This window comes from Gobius niger (assembly GCF_951799975.1).
Source record: "Gobius niger genome assembly, chromosome: 22".
Lineage (NCBI taxonomy): Eukaryota > Metazoa > Chordata > Actinopteri > Gobiiformes > Gobiidae > Gobius > Gobius niger.
This window is the reverse complement of record NC_136873.1, coordinates 15848174-15873507: the sequence shown is the minus strand read 5'-3', so window position 1 is coordinate 15873507 and position 25334 is coordinate 15848174. Positions and strand designations below refer to the sequence as shown.

General features: G+C 45.9%; 1 protein-coding gene across 1 annotated transcript; it reads left to right on the top strand.

Moving 5' to 3' along the window:
* Positions 1-57: 57 nt before the first annotated feature.
* plppr3b (phospholipid phosphatase related 3b) lies at positions 58-24924 on the top strand. Its single transcript, XM_079580933.1, has 9 exons — positions 58-206; positions 4369-4462; positions 8987-9172; positions 10925-11051; positions 16285-16480; positions 18488-18545; positions 20695-20868; positions 22068-22883; positions 24059-24924. Exons 2-9 carry the CDS (start codon positions 4379-4381, stop codon positions 24590-24592), a joined length of 2175 nt encoding a protein of 724 aa, XP_079437059.1. The 5' UTR covers positions 58-206; positions 4369-4378; the 3' UTR covers positions 24593-24924.
* The last annotated feature ends 410 nt before the right edge of the window (positions 24925-25334 follow it).

Sequence of the window (25334 nt, the reverse complement as noted above, 5' to 3'; positions counted from 1 at the left end):
CCCCCAAAACCAGAACCTGCACAGAAGAGAAAAAAATAAAACCCTCCGCACGCGCGCGCACACCGACAGGACCCGGAGTCTTCTATACCCGGAGACGGGGGGGGGAAGGCGTGGAAGCGGAGAGTGGACTGGTCCGGTGCTGGAGCTGGAGCTGGAAGACACATCGATGTGCGCCGACGTGGGCACGAGCTGCGAGGTTTGACAAGGTAAAAGATTTTTGCGTTAAGGCTTGCACGTGCGGGGGTTTTTTGGTTTTGTTTTTACGCGTGAAAATCGGTTCCTTTTTATTTATTTATTTTTATTTATTTTTTTTCGGTAACGGCCGATCGATCATCCCCGTCTCATTCACGGTGAACGGGATCCACGCACGCAGACTGCCGGGCTGCTGCCGCTGCTGCTGTCTGCGGCGTGCGCGTGTGCTGCAGTGCGCGTGCGTGAGGCGTCTGTCTGACTTTTTTTCCTTTTTTTCCCTTTTTTTTTTTTTTTGGTTAAACGGAGATTTACGGGCTACGGAAATCGCAGCCCCGCGCTCTGATTGGTCGGGGGCGTTAATTGATGCTGGCGCGCGCGCACACACACGTTTCTTTCGCGCTCCGGAGGTTTTTTCCACACAGCCCCCCCGGCGTGTGCGCGTGCGTGGGTATGTAATCTATCAGCGATTCCACACAAAAGGGGACGACCGGGACCTGCAAAAAGGGGGGTCCGAGGTGCGACGGAGGAATGCTATAGGTCGAGCCGTGGGTTCGTTGCTGTGGTCAGGGCGATGTTGTGGTTGTCCAGGTGCCGACGTATAGAGCAGAGCGGCGAAGGTGCCTAATCTTAATCAATAGCAGTGGGGGAACATAGGTACCGGGGAACATAGGTATCGGGGAACGTAGGTACCGGGGAACATAGGTACCAGGGAACATACCAGGGAACATAGGTACCGGGAACATAGGTATCGGGGAACATAGGTACCAGGGAACATACCGGGGAACATAGGTACCGGGGAACATAGGTACCGGGGAACATAGGTACCGGGGAACATAGGTACCGGGGAATATAGGTACCGGGGAACATAGGTATCGGGGGACATAGGTATCGGGGAACATAGGTATCGGGGGACATACTGTAGGTACCGGGGAACATAGGTATCGGGGAACATAGGTACCGGGGAACATAGGTATCGGGGGACATAGGTATCGGGGGACATACTGTAGGTACCGGGGAACATAGGTATCGGGGAACATAGGTATCGGGGGACATACTGTAGGTACCGGGGAACATAGGTACCGGGGAACGTAGGTACCGGGGAACGTAGGTACCGGGGAACATAGGTATCGGGGAACATAGGTATCAAGGAACATAGGTACCGGGGAACTTAGGTATCGGGGGACATAGGTATCGGGGAACGTAGGTACCGGGGAACATAGGTATCGGGGAACATAGGTACCGGGGAACATAGGTATCGGGGGACATAGGTATCGGGGAACATAGGTATCGGGGAACATAGGTATCGGGGAACATAGGTATCGGGGGACATACTGTAGGTACCGGGGAACATAGGTACCGGGGAAGATAGGTATCGGGGGACATAGGTACCGGGGAACATAGGTATCGGGGAACGTAGGTACCGGGGAACATAGGTATCGGGGAACATAGGTATCGGGGAACATAGGTATCGGGGAACATAGGTATCGGGGAACATAGGTATCGGGGGACATAGGTACCGGGGGACATAGGTATCGGGGAACATAGGTACCGGGGAACATAGGTACCGGGGATCATAGGTATCGGGGAGCATAGGTATCGGGGGACATACTGTAGGTACCGGGGCACATAGGTACCGGGGTACATAGGTATCGGGGGACATAGGTACCGGGGAACATAGGTATCGGGGAACGTAGGTACCGGGGAACATAGGTATCGGGGAACATAGGTATCGGGGAACATAGGTATCGGGGAACATAGGTATCGGGGAACGTAGGTATCGGGGAACGTAGGTACCGGGGAACATAGGTACCGGGGAACATAGGTACCGGGGAACATAGGTACCGGGGAACATAGGTACCGGGGAATATAGGTACCGGGGGACATAGGTATCGGGGGACATAGGTATCGGGGGACATAGGTATCGGGGGACATACTGTAGGTACCGGGGAACGTAGGTACCGGGGAACATAGGTATCGGGGGACATACTGTAGGTACCGGGGAACATAGGTATCGGGGAACATAGGTATCGGGGAACATAGGTATCGGGGAACGTAGGTATCGGGGAACGTAGGTACCGGGGAACATAGGTACCGGGGAACATAGGTACCGGGGAACATAGGTACCGGGGAACATAGGTACCGGGGAACATGGGTACCGGGGAACATGGGTACCGGGGAACATGGGTATCGGGGAACATAGGTATCGGGGGACATAGGTATCGGGGAACATAGGTATCGGGGAGCATAGGTATCGGGGGACATAGGTATCGGGGGACATAGGTATCGGGGAACATAGGTATCGGGGAGCATAGGTATCGGGGAGCATAGGTGCCGGGGAACATAGGTATTGGGGAACATAGGTATCGGGGAGCATAGGTATCGGGGGACATAGGTATCGGGGAACATAGGTATCGGGGAACATAGGTATCGGGGAACATAGGTATCGGGGGACATAGGTATCGGGGAACATAGGTATCGGGGGACATAGGTATCGGGGGACATAGGTATCGGGGGACATAGGTATCGGGGAACATAGGTATCGGGGAGCATAGGTGCCGGGGAACATAGGTATTGGGGAACATAGGGCTGACCCCGTTGATGCGTACCTGTCTGGTCTTTGTGCGTGCTCTTGGAAGAGCTCGGTCGCTTCTAATTTTAGCTATAGGAATATCCTGGGAGGGGCCAAAGGTTAACAACATCTTGGGTCTTTTTGCGTGACTGAGGGCACACAGTTCTTCCATACTGGGACATGTTCTTACCTGAGCTCAGGGGCGGACTGGCCATATGTCTATTCTGGAAGAGCACAGAAGGGCCACTGGCTCCAGGGCCACCGGTCCCGCCTCAACCGAGCTTTACCCAAATCTAAAAGCTGAAAAGAAAAGCATCAAAATAGCGAGACATAGAGGATGAAAACAGAACAAAAATGTGCTGGAAAAGCAACAGAAACATGAGTAAAACACCGACCAAAAAAACTACAAAAACGTGATAAAAACACAACAAAAATGACGTGACAAAAAGTTTCCATCACTTTTGTTGGTCTTAGCTTTCAAATGAGGCGTTACATTGTTGATCTCCAGTCGAGAAGCTTTTAGATTTGGGTAAAGCCCAGTAAAAAAAGAATATGAATCTAAAAGGAATTCCGTGGAGTATGGTGTACCACAAGGTTCAGTTTTGGGACCATTATTATTTATTATTTATATTAATGATTTTGCTTCTGTTTCTACGACCACCTTTCCCGTTCTTTTTGCTGATGATACCGATCAAAAAAATAATAATAAAAAGTCGAAAATGCACTTGGTTAAGGCGGGTGGTAAGAGGTTAAAATTTGTATTTGTGGAAGTGTCACAATTACGCTAATTTGGGCCAGGCTGGTCAGAGTCCAGGGCTGTTTTTCAGTCCCAGTCCGCCCCTGCCAGAGCTTAGATGAGTTGATACGTACCTGTCTGGTCTTTGTGCCTGTGGAAGAGCGCGGTCGCTTCCAACTTCACCCCCGTTTGGAGCTATAGGAATACACTGGGAGAGGCCAAATGCTAACAACATCTTTAGTCGGTGTACGTGACTGAGCGCACGCACAAAGACCAGATCAGGTACACATCAACTCATCTAAGCTCAGGTAAGAACATATCTCAATATGGAAAAACGCTGGCCTGTTCCTTTAAGAAAAAGGCTACTTTGTGGGGAAGATTGTCCTCAGTGGTGCTGCAGTCTGGGACAAACTGTGAGGAGCAGGGGGCGATAGGTTAGCTGTTGGTTTTAGTCTGTATGTTGTGCATGTTTTGGGTTGATGTGGGATAAGAAAGCACTTGTGTTGCGCTTTACAAGGTTGAGGCAAGTTTATCTGTAGAGCACAATTCATAAACAAGGCGATCATCACACAGTTTCACCAAAGTCATTTCATATCTTCTGGAGTTTGTTCCAAAATAGTTCTAAAAATAAATCAGCAAAAACAGTGAGGCTGCGAAAGGTGAACCGCGTTATAGTGAGGGACCACTGTAGTCCTTGTGGATGATTGCCCTATTGTGCATGTTTTAAGGAGACCCAGAGGACACTCACACAGACTCAAGGGAAACATGAAAACAAAACAAAGTATGTGAGGCGAGCTACTCTGCTATCCACAGCTTCCGAAGAATCTGGGTTTGACGCAGTAACAGATTTTCTCATCACTCTGTGTTGCAGATCAGTCACGATGATGATGACGTCTCCAGAGAAACTCAAGAAGAAGCCGCCGAAGGACAGTCTGACGCTGCTGCCATGCTTCTACTTCGTCGAGGTCAGAAACGTCCAAAATGATCAGCAAAATACAGTATTTACAGTGCACTGAGTGACGTGGGGTTTCAGTCAGGGCCTTTTGTCTCATTCACTCAAACGTGCATTAACTAGTCCTAATCCAAACCTTCGGTAACACTCGTAATGTACAGACACACACGTTACATGACAGGTAGAGATGAGCGCATGTTATTCTGAGATGTTTTGTTGACAGAGGGAGACATCCAGAGATCAAGTTTGGTGCTATGTGGGATGCCTTTTTGCAGTTGTGGTCCCGTACCTGTTTTTCCCTGGCCGAGAGTGGCTGACGTGAGGAAACCCTTCTTCCGTCCCCAAACTCTTCTCCTGCCCAGGGCCAAACCCTTCTCCTGTCCAAACCCTTCTCTTGCCTGGCCTGCCCAAACTACATGCTTTTTCATGGATATTTCAAAGACATATAGTCTGGGAGCGAGCATGATCTCAACAATTCCCCTGTGGCCGTGATTGACAGACGGCATCAACTAATCAGAGCAACGTTAGACACGTTTCAGTAACAAGCGGCAGGAAGCCTTTCCAAAAACCTTTTTTTTTTTTTACAAGGAAGGCTTCTTGCTCCAGTTTTAGGGATTTTATGTTTTCCAAATAATTTAAAACAGACAAAAGAGCAGAAGAAAACAGTGCATCGGTCGCCTCACCGCCATCTTTAATGTTTTGGAAGCCAGGTTTTGGTGATGGCTTCCGTCTCGTGGTGCGTGATTGGACCGATGTGGGTAAAATCGTGAAATGATTGGCTGCGAGCAGCCGCCCAGACGGCTCTTCTTTTGATCAGGAAGGAGGAGTAACGTGCAGGCCAGGCAAACCCTTCTCCTGTCCCAGGTCAAACCCTTCTCCTGTCCCAGGCCAAACCCTTCTCCTGTCCCAGGCCAAACCCTTCTCCTGTCCAGGGCCAAAACCTTCTCCTGTCCAGGTCCAAACCCTTCTCCTGTCCAGGGCCAAAACCTTCTCCTGTCCAGATCCAAACCCTTCTCCTTGTCCAGATCCAAACCCTTCTCCTTGTCCAGGTCCAAACCCTTCTCCTGTCCAGATCCAAACCCTTCTCCTTGTCCAGATCCAAACCCTTCTCCTTGTCCAGATCCAAACCCTTCTCCTTGTCCAGATCCAAACCCTTCTCCTTGTCCAGATCCAAACCCTTCTTCTTGTCCAGGTCCAAACCCTTCTCCTTGTCCAGATCCAAACCCTTCTCCTTGTCCAGGTCCAAACCCTTCTCCTGTCCAGGTCCAAACCCTTCTCCTTGTCCAGGTCCAAACCCTTCTCCTGTCTCAGGCCAAACCCTTCTCCTTGTCTAGGTCCAAACCCTTCTCCTTGTCCAGGTCCAAACCCTTCTCCTTGTCCAGGTCCAAACCCTTCTCCTTGTCCAGGTCCAAACCCTTCTCCTTAGGTCCAAACCCTTCTTCTTGTCCAGGCCAAACCCTTCTTGTCCAGGTCCAAACCCTTCTCCTGTCCCAGGCCAAACCCTTCTCCTGTCCGGGGCCAAACCCTTCTCCCTTGAAGTAGGAAAGTACAGTTACACCTCCAATATAAGCAACTGAACTGCATAATATATTACACAAATAAATGACAAAGTAAATAAAGCTCACACATTTTTCCCTCCATTTTTTGCAGGAAGGTAATTGTAGAATCTCGAGCAAATATTTCACAAACACCTCCCACTCGGTCTAAAATTGGAACTCACTTTTGGGACGAGCCTAAACTCTTTGCACGGCCTCACCTCGGCGCAGTGCAGTGCTGCTTTTTAAAGTGGAATAGTGTGTGTGTGTGTGTGTGTGTGTGTGTGTGTGTGTGTGTGTGTGTGTGTGTGTGTGTAAACAGATGGAGCCAAACTGAAAATAGTTCCTCCATCTGCTGCATCTCAAACATCTCACAGTCTAAACAGCTCCTCCTCACGCCGACACCAGGAGAAAGAAAACGAGGAGACACGAAGAGGGCCCACGTCAGTTTAAGACATCGCTCAACCTGATTGATTTACAGCTTTGTTTTGTTTTGTTTTTTATGGACAAAATCTGGAAAAGCGGTCAATAGTCTAGGCAGTGGTTCTGTCCTCAAGGTTGTGGGTTTAAGAACCAGCTCTGACCACTTGCTGAAAGTTTCTCTCGTTTTTCACTCTGGGCTGTTCTGTCTGAATAAGTGCTCGATTTGTCAGTTTTCATTCCGTTGCTGAAAATATCGATAATGTTTTTTAATTGGATTTATCGCACTTGTGACATTCAAATGATCACGATTAGAGTGATAGGCTGTTAGTTTGCAAAGTTAGGAGAAATAGAGTTTCTCCTAACTTTGGCTCTGAGTAAAACACGTTTGGAACTGTTAAAAAAAACTGTTCTCTGTCACCTGCACCTCACTCTGCTGCCATAAAGGACACTTTTATAAAATATTGGCACATTTTAACATCCAACCCTGAACTCTCCACTACCTTCAAGGAACCCCCCCTTTTTGTCATTAGGAGGGGAAAAATTTAAAGGACTATTTGGTCCGTGCCAATGTCAGTCCCAAAGTCACATCTACCCAGACATTATTGACACCGATCCCTAATGGGAATTACAGATGTGGGAGTTGTGCGCAATGTAACAGCACTTATAAAACCTCTTTCTTCCAGCATCCCCACAGTGGTAAAAAAATACCCATTCTATTTATTGCGTGGCCCTTGTGGTTTAGCATATGTGGGAAAAACCATATGAAAATTAAAACAAAGAATAAGCGAGCATAAAAGCTTGATACGCAGAAATGACAGAGAATATCCAGTCGCCCATTTCAACGATGCACATCGTGATGTAAGTGCTTTACGGTTTTGCTGTATTGAACAAGTCTCTCCTCCTTACAGAGGAGGAGACCATGACAAACTTTTGAAGAAAAGAGAAGCCTATTGAAACTTTACAGACCCAAGGGATTAAATCATGAGCTTGTTTTGAATGTTTTCTATAGAGGTTCCAGTGTCATGTTCTGCATTAACTTCCTTGGTGTACATATTGATTTGCATATATTTAGGCAGATCTTCTCTATCTTTGAGCTGTCTTATATATTCATTTCCCATATGTTTTGCATGTGCCACTAAACGTTTTTACTGTATATATGTACATATGTATATTTTTGACTGCTTTATTCACTATATCCTGGCTTTGTTTTCTGTGTTTGGATGTATGTTGTACATATGACAGCATCCTGTGATGCAGCCTGAGGCCACACCCTATTTAAGGATGGCTTCTCATTCATAAAAAACATTTTGCCTGACAAAGGCCACTGGCCGAAACGTTGCATTAAATAAAGAAACACTGGAGTTGCAAGTACAGTGTGTGCCAGAGATTTTTCCTGTTCTAGGAGAAATGGAGTGAAATTTGAAAGTAAAGCGTCAAACTTCTCTTTAACCAGAAAGTCCGTAGAAACATAGGGCCAGATCTCTTGACGAGTTATTTTCCGAGTGGTGGAGCTATATGCACTATTCGCCTCCGCCACTTGTGAGGCGTCTTTAGCCTTAGGCTCTCACAGGTCAAACTAAAAACTGTGTTTACCCCATCGTGAGCTAAACCATGTTCACGTCTGGAGAGAAAAAGAGCTGCAGCCTTCGCTGTGGCGCGGATCGGCCCGCGATTGGCGTGAACGCGAAACAAAACAAATGCACATGTTCACCCCCCACTCCCCCACAGCCCCTCTCCCGACTGCGGAGTCGATCTGGTTAGAGGAAAATGTGTGTCTCCACCCACTTAAAAGAGTGGCAAGATCACAAAGTGGCTCCTACTCAGTGCAAATTGTCAGCTTTAGTTTGCGTTTTGAGACACAAGATCGAGCCCATAATCTTCAAAAGGAAAAGATCAAGCTCCTCCCCCTCCCCTCCTGATTGGACCTGACAGGCCGGTTCACAGGAAGAGCTCGTCTCATTGGTCAAAGTGGGTTCCCAGGGATTCGAAATAGTTGCTGTAATCAGTGAAGGGAGGGACTTTAGACAAAATATTATTATTTAATATTACTCACATTACCTAAAATTTCAGCCCCAGGCACCCAATTACACATAATCTATTACATTTGTAAAACATTTAAACTTACAGACTATTACTTTAATCGCGATGCATTTTTCTTTAGCCTAAAACTTATATTCATCATCAATTGGCCGACGTATAAAAGAAAAGCCCAATAGCTTTTAACAGGGATCTCGCTCGCCCAAGGCTTTAACATTTCTCCACGTGCCTGATAAATCACATTTTAGAGAAGCTTCCTTCGGTGCTGAACATAAAGTCATTTTTGTTTAAATAGCAGAGTTACACAAGTCTTTGATGCATAAGTAGTTCTCTGCTCATCGTGTTAAAGTTTGGCGACCCCTGGTTCACAATAACACAAGTGCTTTGTCTTTCAGGTCATGTGTGTGGTCATTCATGATCAATGCACTAGTTATTTTTGCGATTGATTGTGAGTTAGCGCTTTGACTTTGACAGCCCTACTAAACACACATTTTTCCCTCTGTTCGTGACCGCCTTTGACTTGAAGTGCTGTGTGTTTGCAGCTGCCGATCGTGGCGTCCTCCATGGTCTCCCTGTACTTCCTGGAGCTCACAGACCTGGTGCAGCCCGCTCAGGTGGGCTTCAAATGCCACGACCGCGACCTCAGCATGCCCTACGTGGACGGAGGGGACGAGCTCATCCCCCTGCTCATGCTGCTCAGCCTGGCCTTCGCCGGACCCGCCGCTTCGGTGAGCTGCAGTCCTGGTTTACACCTGGTAGCTTTTACGGGAACATAGAGCTGATTGTGGAGGGGTGGGACTGCCAAAGTTTTAGTTTTTTTCCTTTTCTTTTTAGGGGCTAGATGCAAGTTGGTCATTTTATACTCACTACTGCCACCTCAGGCCGTATGGTAACTGCAGCTTCTATGTTAAGCTCGTGCATGACGACACTTTGGACCCGAATGAACACCTTTTGAGTGACTTTGGGCTCATTCTACACATTAGGACATTGCTGGAAAATACTTAATTTTAACATTAGTCCCTTTAAGCCCCGCCTTAACCATTTTCTCCAGTTCAACTAAAAGCTTCTTGAAATAAAGCATCAAAATAGCGACAAAAACGCAGCAAAAAAAGCTTGTCAAGAAGCTTTTAGAACTGGAGAAAATGTGCTCAGTTAAGGAGGGGCGTCAAGAGGTTAATAGAGTTCAAAACGTATTTCTAAACTTTAAAGCTGCACTTCCTGAACTATTCCGTTATCAAACAGTGAAAGTTGTAGGTTGTCGGGTAAAATCTCACAGCAGTTGCCTGAACTCGTTTCTCGCTGAACATCCCGATGGTTCACTTGAGTTCATTCAGAGCCGTGGGAAGATGTTTTAGTTAGGGGGCGCTGAGGGACAAACTTTACCCCCAAAATACTTTTTCTGTGCATAAATCCTGTTTATTAACCTCTTAACTCCCGCCTGAACCGAGAGCATTTTCTCCAGTTCAGCTTTACCCAAATCCTGTAGGCCAGTGTAACGCCTCATTTGAAAGACCTACAAAACTATCATTTTTTTTCATCACTTTTTTTGTTGGGCAGTCGTCTCATTTTTGTCAAATTTTCGTGACTTTTTTGTCACTTTTTCGTCAAATTATTCGCATTTTTTTTGTCAAATTCTTATCACTTTTTCGTCCATTTTTTCTCAATTTTTCGTAAAAAAATTCTCACTTTTTTGTAAATTTTTTGTCATTTTTTGTAAATTTTTTGTCACTTTTTCGTCAAATTATTCGCATTTTTTTGTCAAATTCTTATCACTTTTTCGTCCATTTTTTCTCCATTTTTTGTCAAAATTTTTGTCACTTTTTTGTCAAATTTTTGTCAATTTTTGTCATTTTTTTGTCAAATTCTTATCACTTTTTTGTCAATTTTTTCTCAATTTTTCATCACATTTTTCTCACTTTTTTGTCATTTTTTTGTACATTTTCTGTCACTTTTTCGTCAAATTATTCGAATTTTTTTGTCAAATTCTTATCACTTTTTCGTCAATGTTTTCTCACTTTTTTGTCACGTTTACATCCTTGTTTTCATCTCAGTTTTGTTGCTATTTTCACACCTTTTTTCCAGAAGCTTTTGGACTGGGGTAAAGCTGGAGAAAATGTGCTCGGTTCAGGTGGGAGTTAAGGGGTTAATATTGCCTGCAGCTCACAAACTATCCACCAGGGGGTGCTGCAGCGCCCTCAGCACCCTGGGTTCCCACGGCCTTGAGTTCATTAGAAGCTCGTCTCAGTCGGAGTTCATAGCGAGACCAGATCGGGCCCTTTGAGTGTTATATAGTGCGTACAGTGGGGAGAGGAAGGAGGTGGTTTGGGAAAAGGGCCTGTGCACCCCTGTCACCACACCCACAAAGACACGTCCACGAGTAAATGAAGCGTGCGAGTCGCTTCAGTCAGTCCACCCCCGAGCGGCTCTTTTGCGCGGCTCGTGGACTGTGGTCATTGTTCTGTTTCTCGGCCTCGTTGCAGATCATGGTGGTCGAGGGCCTCATCTACTGCCTCCAGTCCAGGCTCAAGCTGCGCCGGCCCGAGGGAAGCATCAACGCCGGGGGCTGCAACTTCAACTCCTTCCTCCGCCGCACCGTCCGCTTTGTAGGTACGCAACCGGGAGGCCGCCACATGGAGACCTGTGGGCCCTCTTCCAATCGGAGGGGGAAAGTATCTGGTCTATTCTCTATTCAGTCCTGGTTCAGTCCATGATTTCTGGAGATGTTTTTTTTTGGCTAATGCAAGGCTAGCGCATGTCTATGGTATCAGCTAGCCTGCATTAAAAACAGTCTGACCCGCTCCACAGAGCACCTGAGGCAAATCACTTATAACACCAGACTAACCAGAAATCAGCAACACTCTGGATAACTAGGAAATGAGGCCCTTTGTTAAAAATCCTGAAATATCCTTTTAATAACATAAACACAAGCACAAGTTTCTGGCTCCTCTGTAAAAACTAAATGACAGCACTCCAAAGGGCACAAGGATCTTTTCTTTGGCATTAGTACATTTATTAGCGGCTGCAGAGCGTCCTCAGTGAATGTTCAAGCTGCAGCTGTTAGCTAGTTAGGCTAGTGATAGTAGCTTAGCATTAGCGGGGCTGCTGTAAACCTGCAGGCCGGAGCCACCGCAGATTCATGGCTGTCTTCTGGTAGATTGAATCCAATGTACTGTAGTCATAAAATCGATACTCTCATAACTAGGGCTGGGTACCGTAAAAAAAATGTAGATACCGGTACTTTAATGATACTTAGCTTTCGGTACCGATACCTGAACGATACTTTTTTCAGTACCGATACTTAATTATTTTTCATTTAGAACCATAACACAGATGAATAATGTTAATTTATTCTTTTCCTTCAATTTGTTTCTTTTACATTTGTATTAGTTGTTTGAGATGAAACTTCCTTTAACAACAGGCGGAAAAAAACTTTCCACGTTTCTTATTTTTCCCCCCATTTTTAACAATTTAAAAGAAAAATGTCCCCCCTAAATTTTTCTTCAAATTTTTCACCAATTTTTTGTGTGTGTTTTTTCCCAATTTTCTCCTTTTTAAAAAAAAAAAAAATTCCCCAAATTTCCCCCAAATTTTTCTTCTTTTCCCTTTTTCCCAAATTTAACCACTACTATTTGCATTTTTTTTTTTCTTGTCTTTCACTTTTTTTTTCTTTTTAAATTTGTATAACCAAGAGCATAAAAACTTAAATATAAAGGTTTTATATTTCTTTTCGGTACCTGCTTTCGATACTTTTATTTTTCCGATACCGGTAGTACCTAAACCTTCATTTTCGATACCGTACTGGTATCATTTAACGGTACCCCATACTGATATTGAATATCGAATCAGTACATCCCTGACCTGACATTTTTTTCTTATTGTAAGCTAACAGTCTTTTTGCCCTATAAAAGTATGTTGTAAAAGTAGTAATTTGCGAAATAGCCAAACCTCAGATGGTCTTAAAGCAGTACTAAGTAACGCAGGGGTGTCAAACTCAAATACACAGTGGGCCAAAATGTAAAACTTGAACAAAGTCGCGGGCCACCATTGAACAAATGAACCTTTTAATATGGACCCAAACAAGATTTGCTTTAACATTGAATATGGAACAAGCAACACTTATTACTATACAATATATAACTTAACAGTCCAGATATGCAAAATCGAATTTCAAATAAAAAAAAACATCAATGACATTCCATCCATCCATCCATTTTCTTCCGCTTTATCCGGGGCCGGGTCGCGGGGGCAGCAGTCTCAGCAGAGATGCCCAAACTTCCCGATCCACACACACCTCCTCCAGCTGTTCTGGGGGGACCCCGAGGCGACACCAGGCCAGCTCGGAGACATAGTCCCACCACCGTGTCCTGGGTCTTCCACGAGGCCTTGTCCCACTAGGACATGCCTGGAACACCTCCCGCGGGAGGCGACCAGGAGGCATCCGGAACAGATGCCCGAGCCACCTCAGCTGGCTCCTTTCGACGTGGAGGAGCAGCGACTCTACTCCGAGCTCCTCCCGGGTAACTGAGCTCCTCACCCGATCTCGGAGGGTGCGCCCAGCCACCCTGCGAAGGAAACTCATTTCGGCCGCTTGTATTCGCGATCTTGTCCTTTCGGTCATTACCCAAATCTCATGACCATAGGTTAGGGCGGGAACGTAGATCGATCGGTAAATCGAGAGCTTTGCCCCGACTCAGCTCCCTCTTCACCACGACAGACCGATACAGCGACCGCATCACTGCTGACGCCGCACCGATCCGTCTGTCCATCTCACGCTCCATCCGTCCCTCACTCGTGAACAAGACCCCGAGATACTTGAACTCCTCCACTTGAGGTAAGGACTCCCCACCGACCTGAAGAGGGGAAACCACCTTTTTCCGGTGGAGAACCATGGCCTCGGATTTGGAGGTGCTGATCCTCATCCCGGCCGCTACACACTCGGCTGCAAACCGCCCCAGTGCGTGCTGAAGGTCCTGGTTTGTTGAAGCCAACAGAACAACATCATCTGCAAACAGCAGAGATGAGACTCTGAGGCTCCCAAACCGGACACCCTCCGGCCCCTGGCTGCGCCTAGAAACTCTGTCCATAAAAGTAATGAACAGAACCGGTGACAAAGGGCAGCCCTGGCGGAGACCAACACGCACCGGGAACAGGTCTGACTTACTGCCGGCAATGCGAACCAAGCTCCTGCTGCTCATACAGGGAACGGACAGCCCTTAGCAGAGGGCCCCGGACCCCATACTCCCGGAGCACCCCCCACAGGGCACCACGAGGGACGCGGTCGAACGCTTTCTCCAAGTCCACAAAACACATGTGGACTGGTTGGGCGAACTCCCACGAACCCTCGAGCACCCGACGGAGGGTATAGAGCTGGTCCAGTGTGCCACGACCAGGACGAAAACCGCATTGTTCCTCCTGAATCCGAGGTTCAACTATCGGCCGGATCCTCCTCTCCAGCACCCTGGAGTAGACCTTACCGGGGAGGCTAGCCTCAATGACATTCATTTATTTAAAAAATAATAATAATAATAATAATAATACATTTTAAAAATAAAATAACAATAATAAATCGATCAACCATTCAAGCCCATGTCTTGGAGTAGCAAGAAAAAGTGCAGAAAATGTTAATTATTGCTCAGTTTGCTACACATTGATCTAATCTGATACCTGGCATCTCTTCTTGGATGATAGTTCATCAATGTCTGGGCTCAGGCTTTGAGCTGAGGCAATCCTCAGTGAGCAAGGCATTATGGGATTTGTATTATTAGCGATGAATGAATGCGCTGTATAATACCGGTGGGTCAGCTCGAGTAGTCATTTGGTATAGCCTCGCTGGCCAAATTTGGGCCGCGGGCCAGAGTTTGACACCTATGAAGTAACGTGTTTACCTTAATAAATCCTCCCCGTAGTCCCTGTGGGGGTAATACAAGTGTTTATGGGATGATTGGAGGGTCTTTCATCTCCCCCTGGTGTCTCTGGACAGAAAACCATGTTTACAACGTGACTGCCACCGGTCCGGAGAAAGCAATACACACTAATGGAATCACAAAGAAGAAGCTAACATGCTAACGGGCAAAGCTAACTGCGGGCTAACGTCACTTTAAACAGTATTTACAGCCAAGTTTGTGTGAAAAAAAATATTTACATTGTATAATCCTGTCAGCGTAGTATTTACTCTCCAAGACAATTAATAAGTTAAAAAATCGTAACTTGCTACTACACCTGCAGTTGCGCTTATGGCCTCAAGGGGGAAGAGTTACTTAGTACTGCTTTAAAGGATCTGTATCATGCTATATTAGCCATTCCAAAGTTAAGTATAGGCATTTATATGAATGATTGTACCTCTACCACTATTGAGCACTCATTATTGTGATAAATATAAGTGTTTTCTGGAGGTATTTTTCAAACCTGGAAGACACAACGCTTCGATTCAGTTAACTCCGCCCCCTCTCTCCGCACATACTTTACCGTAATATAAATAAACAACAATAAGTGAAGATACTTCACAATGCAGTTATAAGGAGTTGACATCTGCAACACAGCTTCATAAATGGCTAACACACATGCTAATATGCTAACACACAAGCTAACACGTGTTTTGATCAACTCACCACTCTGGTTCATCGCTGTTTACATTATGGGACTCGCGTTGGTAATAAAAGTTAATCCACTTTGATTCAGGTGAAGGTTCACCAAACATCCATCAGAGACAGTCACAGAAAAACAATATCCCAGAGAAAAAAACAACTTCTGACGGGAGTGGCCTCTTCTTTAGGAAGGTTGAATCATAGACTGTATATATAGTCCTGTCCTCGTAGCCAAACGCGCTTCTTTTTCTCCGTGACATGATCGTTAGGTAAGAATAAAGAACAGGTGTGTCCAGAATAGGTTATAACGAGCTCCATCTTCAGCTGCAGCGCAAACATGACTGATCTGTTCAGGTGCTCATGTGTTTGTTTTGGCCACAGCTGACCTGGAAGCACCTCGGGCACATCCTTTCTTTTTTTTTTTTTTTTTTCCTTTTCCTTTATTTATTTATTTCTTACAACAGAAATAATGGGTAATAATAAAGGGTGGTTTACAAATTAAAATCAGGCCGTAAACATAGAATTAAGACATTACATTACAGACGTCGAGCACTTCCGTTCCGCTGTGACGACACAACTGAACACTCAGTCGTTCACCAGGAGAGGGAGGAGCAGCTGCTCAGAGAGCAGGATTCAGGAGGATTACTGAGAGCTGCATGAATGAAGCCACAAACCACTCTGGGGGTGTTTTTGATAAGGAAATAGCATAATAACATGGCTAAAAGCTCCAAAATGTCGATTTTGCATGATATAGGACCTTTAAGTTGTGCAGCGACTTCACCTCTTTGCTGGCCTGTCCAGCCGTCCAGTCCTTTTGGAGCTTTGTCTCGACAAGAACTGAATGAACCACTTGTAAAATATTTTCCTAAATGTGCAAGAATGTACCTGCTTCATCTTCTCTAAGAGGAATTTTCTTCTTGTTGCCATTTATTGAAGGTTTTTTTAATTTTAATGTGCTACTAGCTAAAGCGTAGGACACATACCACACATTTCTGTTTTATCCTGGGAGCACAAGTGGCTTCATTATGTAGGTGAAGTCTCTGTGTGAGCCTTTGGTCTAGAAACAGACTGTCCTCTTTAGCCAGCCAGGGCATCACCGAGTCTTTGGAGGAAACAGACAACAATGTGCTTCCCCCATCATCCACGTCTGATCCGAGCCGTCCCTGTTTCACTCATGACTCTCGCTGCACCCTGTAAAGAAAGTCCTTTAAGAATGTCGCTAACAAAACCCTCCCCCTCCTCTTCGACTGCGGCAGGTGTGCACGTGTTCGGCCTCTGCGCCACCGCCCTGGTCACTGACATCATCCAGCTGGCCACGGGATACCACGCCCCCTTCTTCCTCACCGTGTGCAAGCCCAACTACACCCAGGCCGGCGTGTCGTGCGACCAGAACCCCTACGTCACCAAAGACATCTGCGTCGGGCACGACCAGCACGCCATCATGGCCGCCAGGTCAGGACAGCGCCGAACGAGCGTGTTGTTTTGGGGGTTTTATGGTTTATCGTGTTTTTTTTGTCGCTCACTAGCTTGGTGAGTTGATGAGCCTTTTGTATTTTCTTCTCTATTTGTTTTGTGATCATCTTTCACCAAAACAATCATGCAAAAAGAGACGTGTTAGAATGGCCTTTGAAGCATTTACAAAGTGCTCATTAATGGCTCACACATGAAGAGAAACATGTGTGAGCCATTAATGAGCACGAACATATACAGGAGAGAGTGGGGCAAGTCAAGCCCGTGGGTAAGTTGAACCATCCACTACATTTTGAAAATAAAATATTTTGATTTTTATGTGAGATTATAGATTTCATCGTTACGTGGTTTAAACCAGTGGTTCTCAACCTTTCGGAGCCGCGACCCCCATTATAACAGTTAATTAGGATCGTGACCCCCACCCGGGTCTGACCATGAAAAACAGGGACTTTAACCCCTTAACTCCCACCTGAACCGAGCACATTTTCTCCAGTTTGGCTTTACCCCAATCCAAAAGCTTCTGGAAAAAAGGTGAGAAAAAAGCAACAAAACTGAGACGAAAACAAGGATGGAAATGTGAGAAAAAAGTGAGAAAACTGATGAAAGAGTGGCAAAATTGACAAAAAATGACAAAAAAAACGACAAAAATTTGACAAATGATAAAAAATGATTTAAAAAAAAAGACAAAAAATGTGACCAAAAAATGATGAAAAAAATGACCGAAAAATGATGAAAAAAATGATGAAAAAGCTACAAAAATAAGTTGAATACCCAACAAAAAAATGATGGGAAAAAATCTGACGTGAGGAAAAAGATCCTCTGGGTTCAGGCGGGAGTTAAGAGGTTAACTAATATAACTCTTAAAAAACAAAGAAAAAACAATGGCTAAAATAAAGATGAATTAAATTTAGAACAAATAATGGCACCCTGGTAAAACAGCACGTCTGCTACGACACCATAATAATAATATTAAAATACATATTTTATCTATATGCTCTGGCGACCCCCCCAAATTTGTCTGGCGACCCCCTAGTGGGTCCCGACCCCCAGGTTGAGAAGCCCTGGTTTAAACATACAGACAAAATATTTGAAAAATTTGCCATAAAAGTAAACTTATGGCAGATTTCTTCTTAAAACATTTTCCAATAAATGAATAATAATGCCGATTTGGTCCAAAGCCCGACTGTAGCTTCATAAATGTTACATTGTAGTCATTATTCATTCCTTCCACACTCTATGGTGGTAGACAAATGCAGCAATGGCAATGGCAACTTTATTTATAATGCACTTTAAAACAACTGAGCTGACCAAAGTGCTACAAAGGTCAAACATAACATAAAATACAATACAAAAGGTGCATCGAATACAAATGAATAAAATCTGGTAAAATGTCAAAAACTCAAGCTGTGTTAAAAGCCAAAGTGAACAAGTGCGTTTTAAGAGCAGATTTAAAAACAGGCACAGAAGAAGCCTGTCTTATGTGCAAGGGCAACTCGTTCCATAATTTTGGTGCAACCACCGCAAAAGCCCGATCCCCTCTGAGCTTTGGTTCGGTCTTTGGGACGCTGAGGAGGAGCTGATCAGCCGACCTGAGAGACCGCGAAGGCTTGTACGGGTGTAAGAGCTCAGAGAGGTACAGCGGGGCGACACCGTGAAGACATTTAAAAACAAACAGAAGCAGTTTAAAAAGGATCCTAAAGCGCACAGGCAGCCAGTGAAGTGAGGATATTGTAGCCAAAAGCCGCCCTTGGCGTCATTTACCACGTGGCTCTCATGTGCTGTTTATATTCTGATCTAATATTCAGATTTTTTAAGATGCAAACAAATAGAAACATCACAAAATGTATGTAAATATTTTAAAAATGCACAGCAGGGAGAGGACGTTCCTAGAGCTTTGTGACTCTTGCTTGAATGAATATCTTAACTCTTTACGTCCACGTCCATCGATCATGTCCTCCTCTCCTCTAACAGTTTGTTTGTGTCTGACAGGAAGACGTTCCCCTCTCAACACGCCACTCTGTCGGCCTTCGCAGCCGTCTACGTCTCTGTAAGTTCACCTCATTAACCCTCTCATTACGGCAGGGAGACGCCTCCAGAAAGCTCACCTCAAGCACCCAACTTTAGCAACTGATCATTTTATGCAAACATATTCAAACATTTTATTTGTTTCTTTGGTCGGGACAGTGCACTGTTAATGAACATGCACTGTGAACATGCACTGTAAATGAACCCGACCATGTTTTTAGTGGTGGAGGAAACTGGATTGCGATGGGGAGAACATGTACAATCCACACAGAAGGGCTCCGTCCATTTCAACTGAATACTTTTATTCCTTAAAGGGGCTAGATGCAAGTTGGCCATTTTATGCTCACTACTGCCACCTCAGGTCTTATGCGTAACTGCAGCTTCTATATTAAGCTCGTGCATCACTGAAGTGACAGTGCCGGATTTTAGAGGCAGTTGTGGTGATAGTTTTAACATTTTTAAACTCTGTATAGTCCCTTTAAGCTCTCAGGTTCCTCTGACCTTTTAACATTGTTTTAAAACTTGTCGGACCGTCCATTATTTAAGCTATAATTGCACCATTACGGCACGATCACGTTACTCCAACTCAAATGTTACTGTTTTTTTATCCATTTAAAGTAAGTATTAAAGTCGAGCTACTGCTGTTTTATGAGAAGAGCAGATTACTCCTCCTCTTTATTTACTCCTCCTCTTTATTTACTCCTCTTTATTTACTCCTCCTCTTTATTTACCTCCTGATTATAATCTGTCCATCCAAACATTTTTTTTTATTCATTAAGCCTTTATTTAACCAGGTTAGTCCCATTTTACAAGAGAGACCTGGCCTCGATGGGCAGCAACATGGTTTCATACATTTTAAAGACATTAATGACCTGTGAAAACGAGGTGTTATGTCGCATTTGCGTTCGTTAGCGCATTTATCATTGAAAACAAAGCAGTTCAAAGCTCATGCTAATCTTGTAAATCTACTGTTTGCCTTTTGCCAGCTCTAAACCAACTCTCAATCTTCAGTCTGGCCTCATTTGTTCAGTATAAGGTGCTGTTAAAGTGACTATTTTTTGCAATTCCAAAGCTTCAAACAGAGCAGTGTGTCCACAGAGAAGTTTATCAGATTTGTTTAAAGTTAAAACATGTAACTTAAACAACATGGTAGGCTACATGTTTAAATAAAAAATACAATCATTAGTAGCCTAGCATATTCCCAGTGTCAGTGTTTCCAATTAATAGAGGACATGGGTGAAAGTATAACAATAAGTAGGTCTGAGTAAATGTTTAGCCAAAATCCAAATGACATTTCATTCCAACATTGCATTTGGTCTTTTTCATATTTTTCTAATAAAAGGGATTGTTTTTCATCCTGGTGTGTGAGACGTGTCCCAGGCATAAGCATAAAACATTCCAATAATGGAGCAATTTGCAAACTTTACCACATTTGAGCCTTTCTATTGATTTTTAACGTCGAAACAAATATCGGCAAATATGGGATATCGGCCACAGCAGCGAGGCAAATATCGGATATCGATATCGGCAGCAAATTTTCATATCGGACCATCCCTAAAAACATACACAGCATTAGTTAAAACATTGACACACAGATGATCTGGACTGGACCTGAAACTATTCAAAGGAACAGGGTCTGTGATTGTGAAGTCCTTCTGCAGTGAGTCGGAGTAACTTAGTGTAAATGGAGCCGAGTAATTGAAAGCAGTCTTTTCCAGTTCAGTCCGCACTCCAGGCTTAACTGCAAGGTGTCATTAGAACGATGCATACGCCGACTCTGCCCGATGTTTAAAAGAAAAGATACAAAAACATTAGAAGAAAATAAAAACATACCAATGAGATGGACGAGCCTGGAGTCCGACCCAGTTCACTTTAGAGTAAAACAAACAGTGGTGAGTGAGAGGCCCGACAGTTGGTTATGTAGATTCCACCAAACTCTTCTTTACAGAGAAAGATTCACCTAACAATGGCTGCAAAACAAACTCTCAGCCTTTGAGACAAGCTGGCAACACAAACAGATTTGGCCCATTTTGCATCAAGGATTAGCACGATTTCAACAGCAGACCCAGTCACTGATGCAAACCATGACATTAGCTAAAACAATATGAATCTGTCTGGAAAAGACTCCGCCTCTTCCCTCATTGGCCTGTGTCTCTCCTGGCGTGTCACAGATGTACTTCAACTCCACCATCTCGGACAGCACCAAGCTGCTGAAGCCCGTGCTGGTGTTTGCGTTCGCCATCGCGGCGGCTCTGACCGGACTGACCCAGATCACTCAGCACCGCAGCCACCCCATCGACGTCTACGTGGGCTTCCTCATCGGGGCCTTCATCGCCGCTTACCTGGTGAGTCCGAGAGAGTTCTAAAGTGCTCTTTTACGCCTGGTCACAGTGTGGAGAATACACCTGACAGCAACACAATGAGTCATTTATTTGTTTTAAGGCAAGATGCTGCAGCTGAAAACATTGACTTCTCACACAGCGGTCAATGTTGAGAGTTTTAGCTAGTTTTCTCCCTTAACATCTTATTTTTAATGTCAGAATAGGAAAATAACAAAACAATGTATCCTTTACTGTGCCTGTGCAATTTCCCAGAGATAACAACAACTTTGCAGCGCAACAGCCATTTTCCCCACTCTTGACTAAAAATATAAGCAAAATGCCTGACTTAAAACAAGTCAGAAACAGCCCTGTAAGAGGACGTAAAAGATCTTCTATTCTGCACCAAGAGAACAAGGAAACCTTTGCAGCTTTTTACATTAATTAAACTTTATCTATAAAGTAATTATTCATCTTTAATTACAATTGAATGAATACATTGGTCTATGTATGTCTTTCTCATACACTGGCTAATGTCACTGTCCCATCATTTTTGTTATTATTATGTAACATTCAGTTCAGTTCATCTTCCAGCCAATGGAACATTGGCAAGAGCCAGACCGGTAATACAGAGCCAGTAACAAAAGCACTGATATCAGTCTAGGACCATTCGGGAAAAGGACTTTTAGAGCAGCATTTGCTGCTGATCCACTGCAAATCCTCTCAGTGTTGAGTTTTGAAAAGAGTTTGTGTTATATGTTGCCGTATACTTTGTGTTTTTTGTCATTGCTGTGTTGTTAATTAGCGTCAGTTTGGCCCAAACCAATTTTGGTTTGGATCTGAACAGTGAAGGAGGGAGCGCTTCAAGATTTTCACGTGTTTGTAAACTCACATACAGCGTGAGAATTCAGCTCGCTGGCAAGAAGATTCATTGAATGAGCAAATTGCTAGATGTTAAATACTGTGGCAAAAAAGGTGATCACAAACATGAGCTATTCTGCAACACATAAGACGAACACACACAGCTGTTTTCAAAACTAAACATTGAATGGATTTGCTGTGTTCTTCATCTCCAAACATACAACCTCCCCCTGAACTCTTCCAGCCAGCGCGGTCCCAGATTGCTGTCAGTGATGTATATACTGTAACACTGGATCTATCTGGCTCTTGCCTGGTGAGGGAATAGCACCACTTCATCCATTTAAACCTGTCTGATCCTCCTGCAGGCTCTCCACGCCGTGGCCAACTTCAAATCCTCGGAGGACATGACTCCGCCTCCCCTGCCTCCTCACCCTAAAGAAGACCCTCTCCGCGCTCTGACTGAACGTGGTCACGACTCTGTCTACAACAAGGGCCCCGCGTCGGCCTCCGAGAGCAACGACGAGATCGCCACTAACCCCGCGCCCCTGAACCGCCTGGAGGGGCTGGGCCAGCTGCAGCGCGACAAGGGCTCGGTGGAGAACCTCAAGCGGGCCAGCGTGGACGTGGAGCTGCTGGCCCCACGCAGCCCCATGGGGAAGGAGACCATGCTGACGTTTAGCAACACCCTCCCGCGCGCCAGCATGAACGCCAACGGAGTCCTCGGAGCGAGCGACAGCGGGGAGGAGCCTGTGGTCCAGCCGGTCCAGCCCGTGCAGCGGCGGCTGAAGGCGGTTCAAGTCCCCCTGGACCCCATGCGCTCGCAGCAGCTGGTCTCGGAGTGGAAGCAGAAGTCCATGGAGATGCGCGGGCTAAAGGACGATGGGGACAGGGACATTAGCGAGGACGGTTCGGAGGTGGGGTCGGTGGAGACGGACGACGGAAGCTCCCACGCCCCCCTTTACCAGCCGCGCTCCGCCTCGTCCAGCCGCACCTCCACCCCTCCACCGGGCGGCGCCAAAGCCGTGCCCACGCCCAGACCGCCGCAGATCATCCCCGAGGCAGGGCCGCCGCCCGTGTCTCCCAAAAGCGCGCTGACCCGCGCCAAATGGATCGCCATACGGGAGAAGACCACGGGGGACTCGTCGGCCCGGGCGGCTGCCAACCAACCACGCCTCATGCAGGTGATCAGAGTTTGTTTTCAGAGCTCGTTAGCCTTTTCAGTGGATTTTTCCTGTTGCCTTTAGAATGAGCCTTTTCAATGGGTTTTCCTACAGCCATAGGTCCAGTCTTGCCTCGGGGGCCACATTGGCTTGGGCCGGCCCGAGCATATTGTCCACCAGAAGTGAAAAAAAACAGCACTTAAGGCTAGCTGTTAGCATGTAACAATGTTGTATGATGTGTGCGAAATGTGCGGTATAAATAAAGTTGCCTTGCCTATTGTAAAACTTGGCTGTAAATACTGTTTAAGCGGCGCTACCCCTCAGTTAGCTTTGCCCGTTAGCCTGTTAGCTTCTTCATCGTGATTCTATGAGCGTGTATAATGTTGCTCCGGTCCGGTGGCAGTCAAGTTGCAAGTGTGGTTTTCTGGCCAGATACAACAGGGGGAGATGGTGTCTCTGGCCAGAAATCATCCCATTAACACTTACACTTACACTTACACTTAACACTTACTTAACATTACCCCCAGAGGGACTACGAAGAGGATTTATTAACGTAAACAAGTTACTTAGTGCTGCTTTAAAGTTCCGTTGGACCCGGAAGTGGAGCGATGACGTCATCACTTAACAAGCGTATTGAACGTTAAAAGAAAACCGGTTTGGAAAGCCGTTTACGATTTCGATTACAACAGTAAACGATTACAAAATTAGCATAATCGCAAAAAATCAATTATAATTTTAATTTTTTTTCTATTTTTTTTATTTTTTTGTTGAGCAGACAGCACGGCGCTGGGATTATTTTCCCTTCGCTTTTCTCGTGCCGTGGCTCACGCTTTTGTCTGACATAAAAACAAACGGCGCTGTGTGATGATGTCATCAGGCCGCGCTGCTCAGTTTGCTTGCGCAGGTGTGAGGGCTGGCCAGCAGGGGGCAGGTGTGAAACAGAGACCTCTCTTTAATCAAGGCGTACTTGAAATCATTTGTACTTTTATGACTGTCCAGAAAACATAAAGTGTAGTGTTTTGATTAATAAATAAATAAAATGAAGATAGACTTTTTTTTAAAGGCAACAAATAATCGTTTGAATAATCATGATTTCAATGATGACAAAAATAATCGTGATTATTATTTTTTCAATAATGGAGCAGCCCTATGTGTAGGCTCAGCTCACTAACGGCGTGTCTGTGATGTGTGTGCAGGTGATCGCCATGTCCAAACAGCAGGGCCTGCTGCCCATGTCCTCGTCCGATACGGCCAAATCGTCCGAAACCACGTCCACTTGCTCCGGCGGGTCCTCGGCGCACGAGTCCCCGCACTACCGGGCCAACTCTGAAAAGCACGCGCGCGACGGCCCCGCCATGGTGACGGTGGACGCGCACGCCCCCCATCACCCCGTCGTGCAGGCCGCGCAGATCCCCCAGGCCCCGCCCCTCTCCGGCAACCCGTGGGAGTGGGCGTCGAACGGCGCGGATAATCGCGACACGTACGACCTGAACAACATGAAGCGGCGGGACCTGGCGGCGCAGGGGAGCAGCTTCCGGCCGGGCCAGCGCTCCGGCTCGCCGCTGTCGGCCATGCTGGCGGAGGCCCACGCCGCAGACATGGAGGGGCAGCGGCGGGAGATGGCCATGAGGCGCAAAACGGCCCTGGTGCTGCTGGACCGCGACGTGCGGAACCAAGCCGACGCCGAGAACTATTACAAGAGCTTACAAGGACGCAGGTACAGGGAGTAGTGTCTTTTCCTTTCTCAGTGAAAGCCTTATTTTTTCGGTGGCGGTGGTGGTGGTGGAGGGGAGGTTTTTCAAAAAGGACCAGGATGAACACGGTGCTATGCAGAAACAAGCGGGGAAAAAAACGAGCCTCTCAGTCTGACAGATTTCCCCTTCGCAAAGCCATCCCCTCAGCTGCCGCAAAGCCTCATGGGAGCTGTAGTGTTCAGAGCCATTTGACAGCCAAGAGGTGAGAGGAGATCTGGACAGGAATAGCATCCACGGGGAGGAGGACTGAGGGCTGTGCTCAGAGGCAACACATTTCATCTGGAAGTGTCGAGCAAAACCAAGCTCCTCACCATAGGCCCCGTCACCAACATGGCTGCACATTCGGCTTCAGTCACGCCGGTTTGAGTGATATAACAGGTCATTTCTTCTTCTACTGCTGAAGCACTCGTAAGCCTAAGTAAAGGTGTGGGGCACAGTTTAAACCTCTGCTTAATACACTCAGTCTATGCTTCAATACGCGGCTCTCCATGAAAAGTTTGGACACCCCGGCCTGCATCCTTTCTGTCCCGGTGGCCTCTAGGACGCTCCAGGACCAATTTTATCCAGGTTCTTGAGGGTTTCTGGTAGGTTTTCAGGATGGAATTCATGCATATTTCCTCAGACAACCGAAGATTCGCTTGGATACGAAGCGTTGTCTGAAGAGTGCAGGCGTTTCCACTGTTCACTGTAGTAGCCTTGCACCTGGTGTATATTTATA

What these genes read in the sequence shown, in the direction of transcription:
- plppr3b (XM_079580933.1), top strand. Translation starts at nt 4,379, where the DNA reads ATGATGATGACGTCTCCAGAGAAACTCAAGAAGAAGCCGCCGAAGGAC. An exon ending in CATGCTTCTACTTCGTCGAG is followed by an intron (nt 4,463 to 8,986) that starts GTCAGAAACGTC and finishes GTGTGTTTGCAG; the next exon opens with CTGCCGATCGTGGCGTCCTC. An exon ending in TCGCAGCCGTCTACGTCTCT is followed by an intron (nt 18,546 to 20,694) that starts GTAAGTTCACCT and finishes GGCGTGTCACAG; the next exon opens with ATGTACTTCAACTCCACCAT.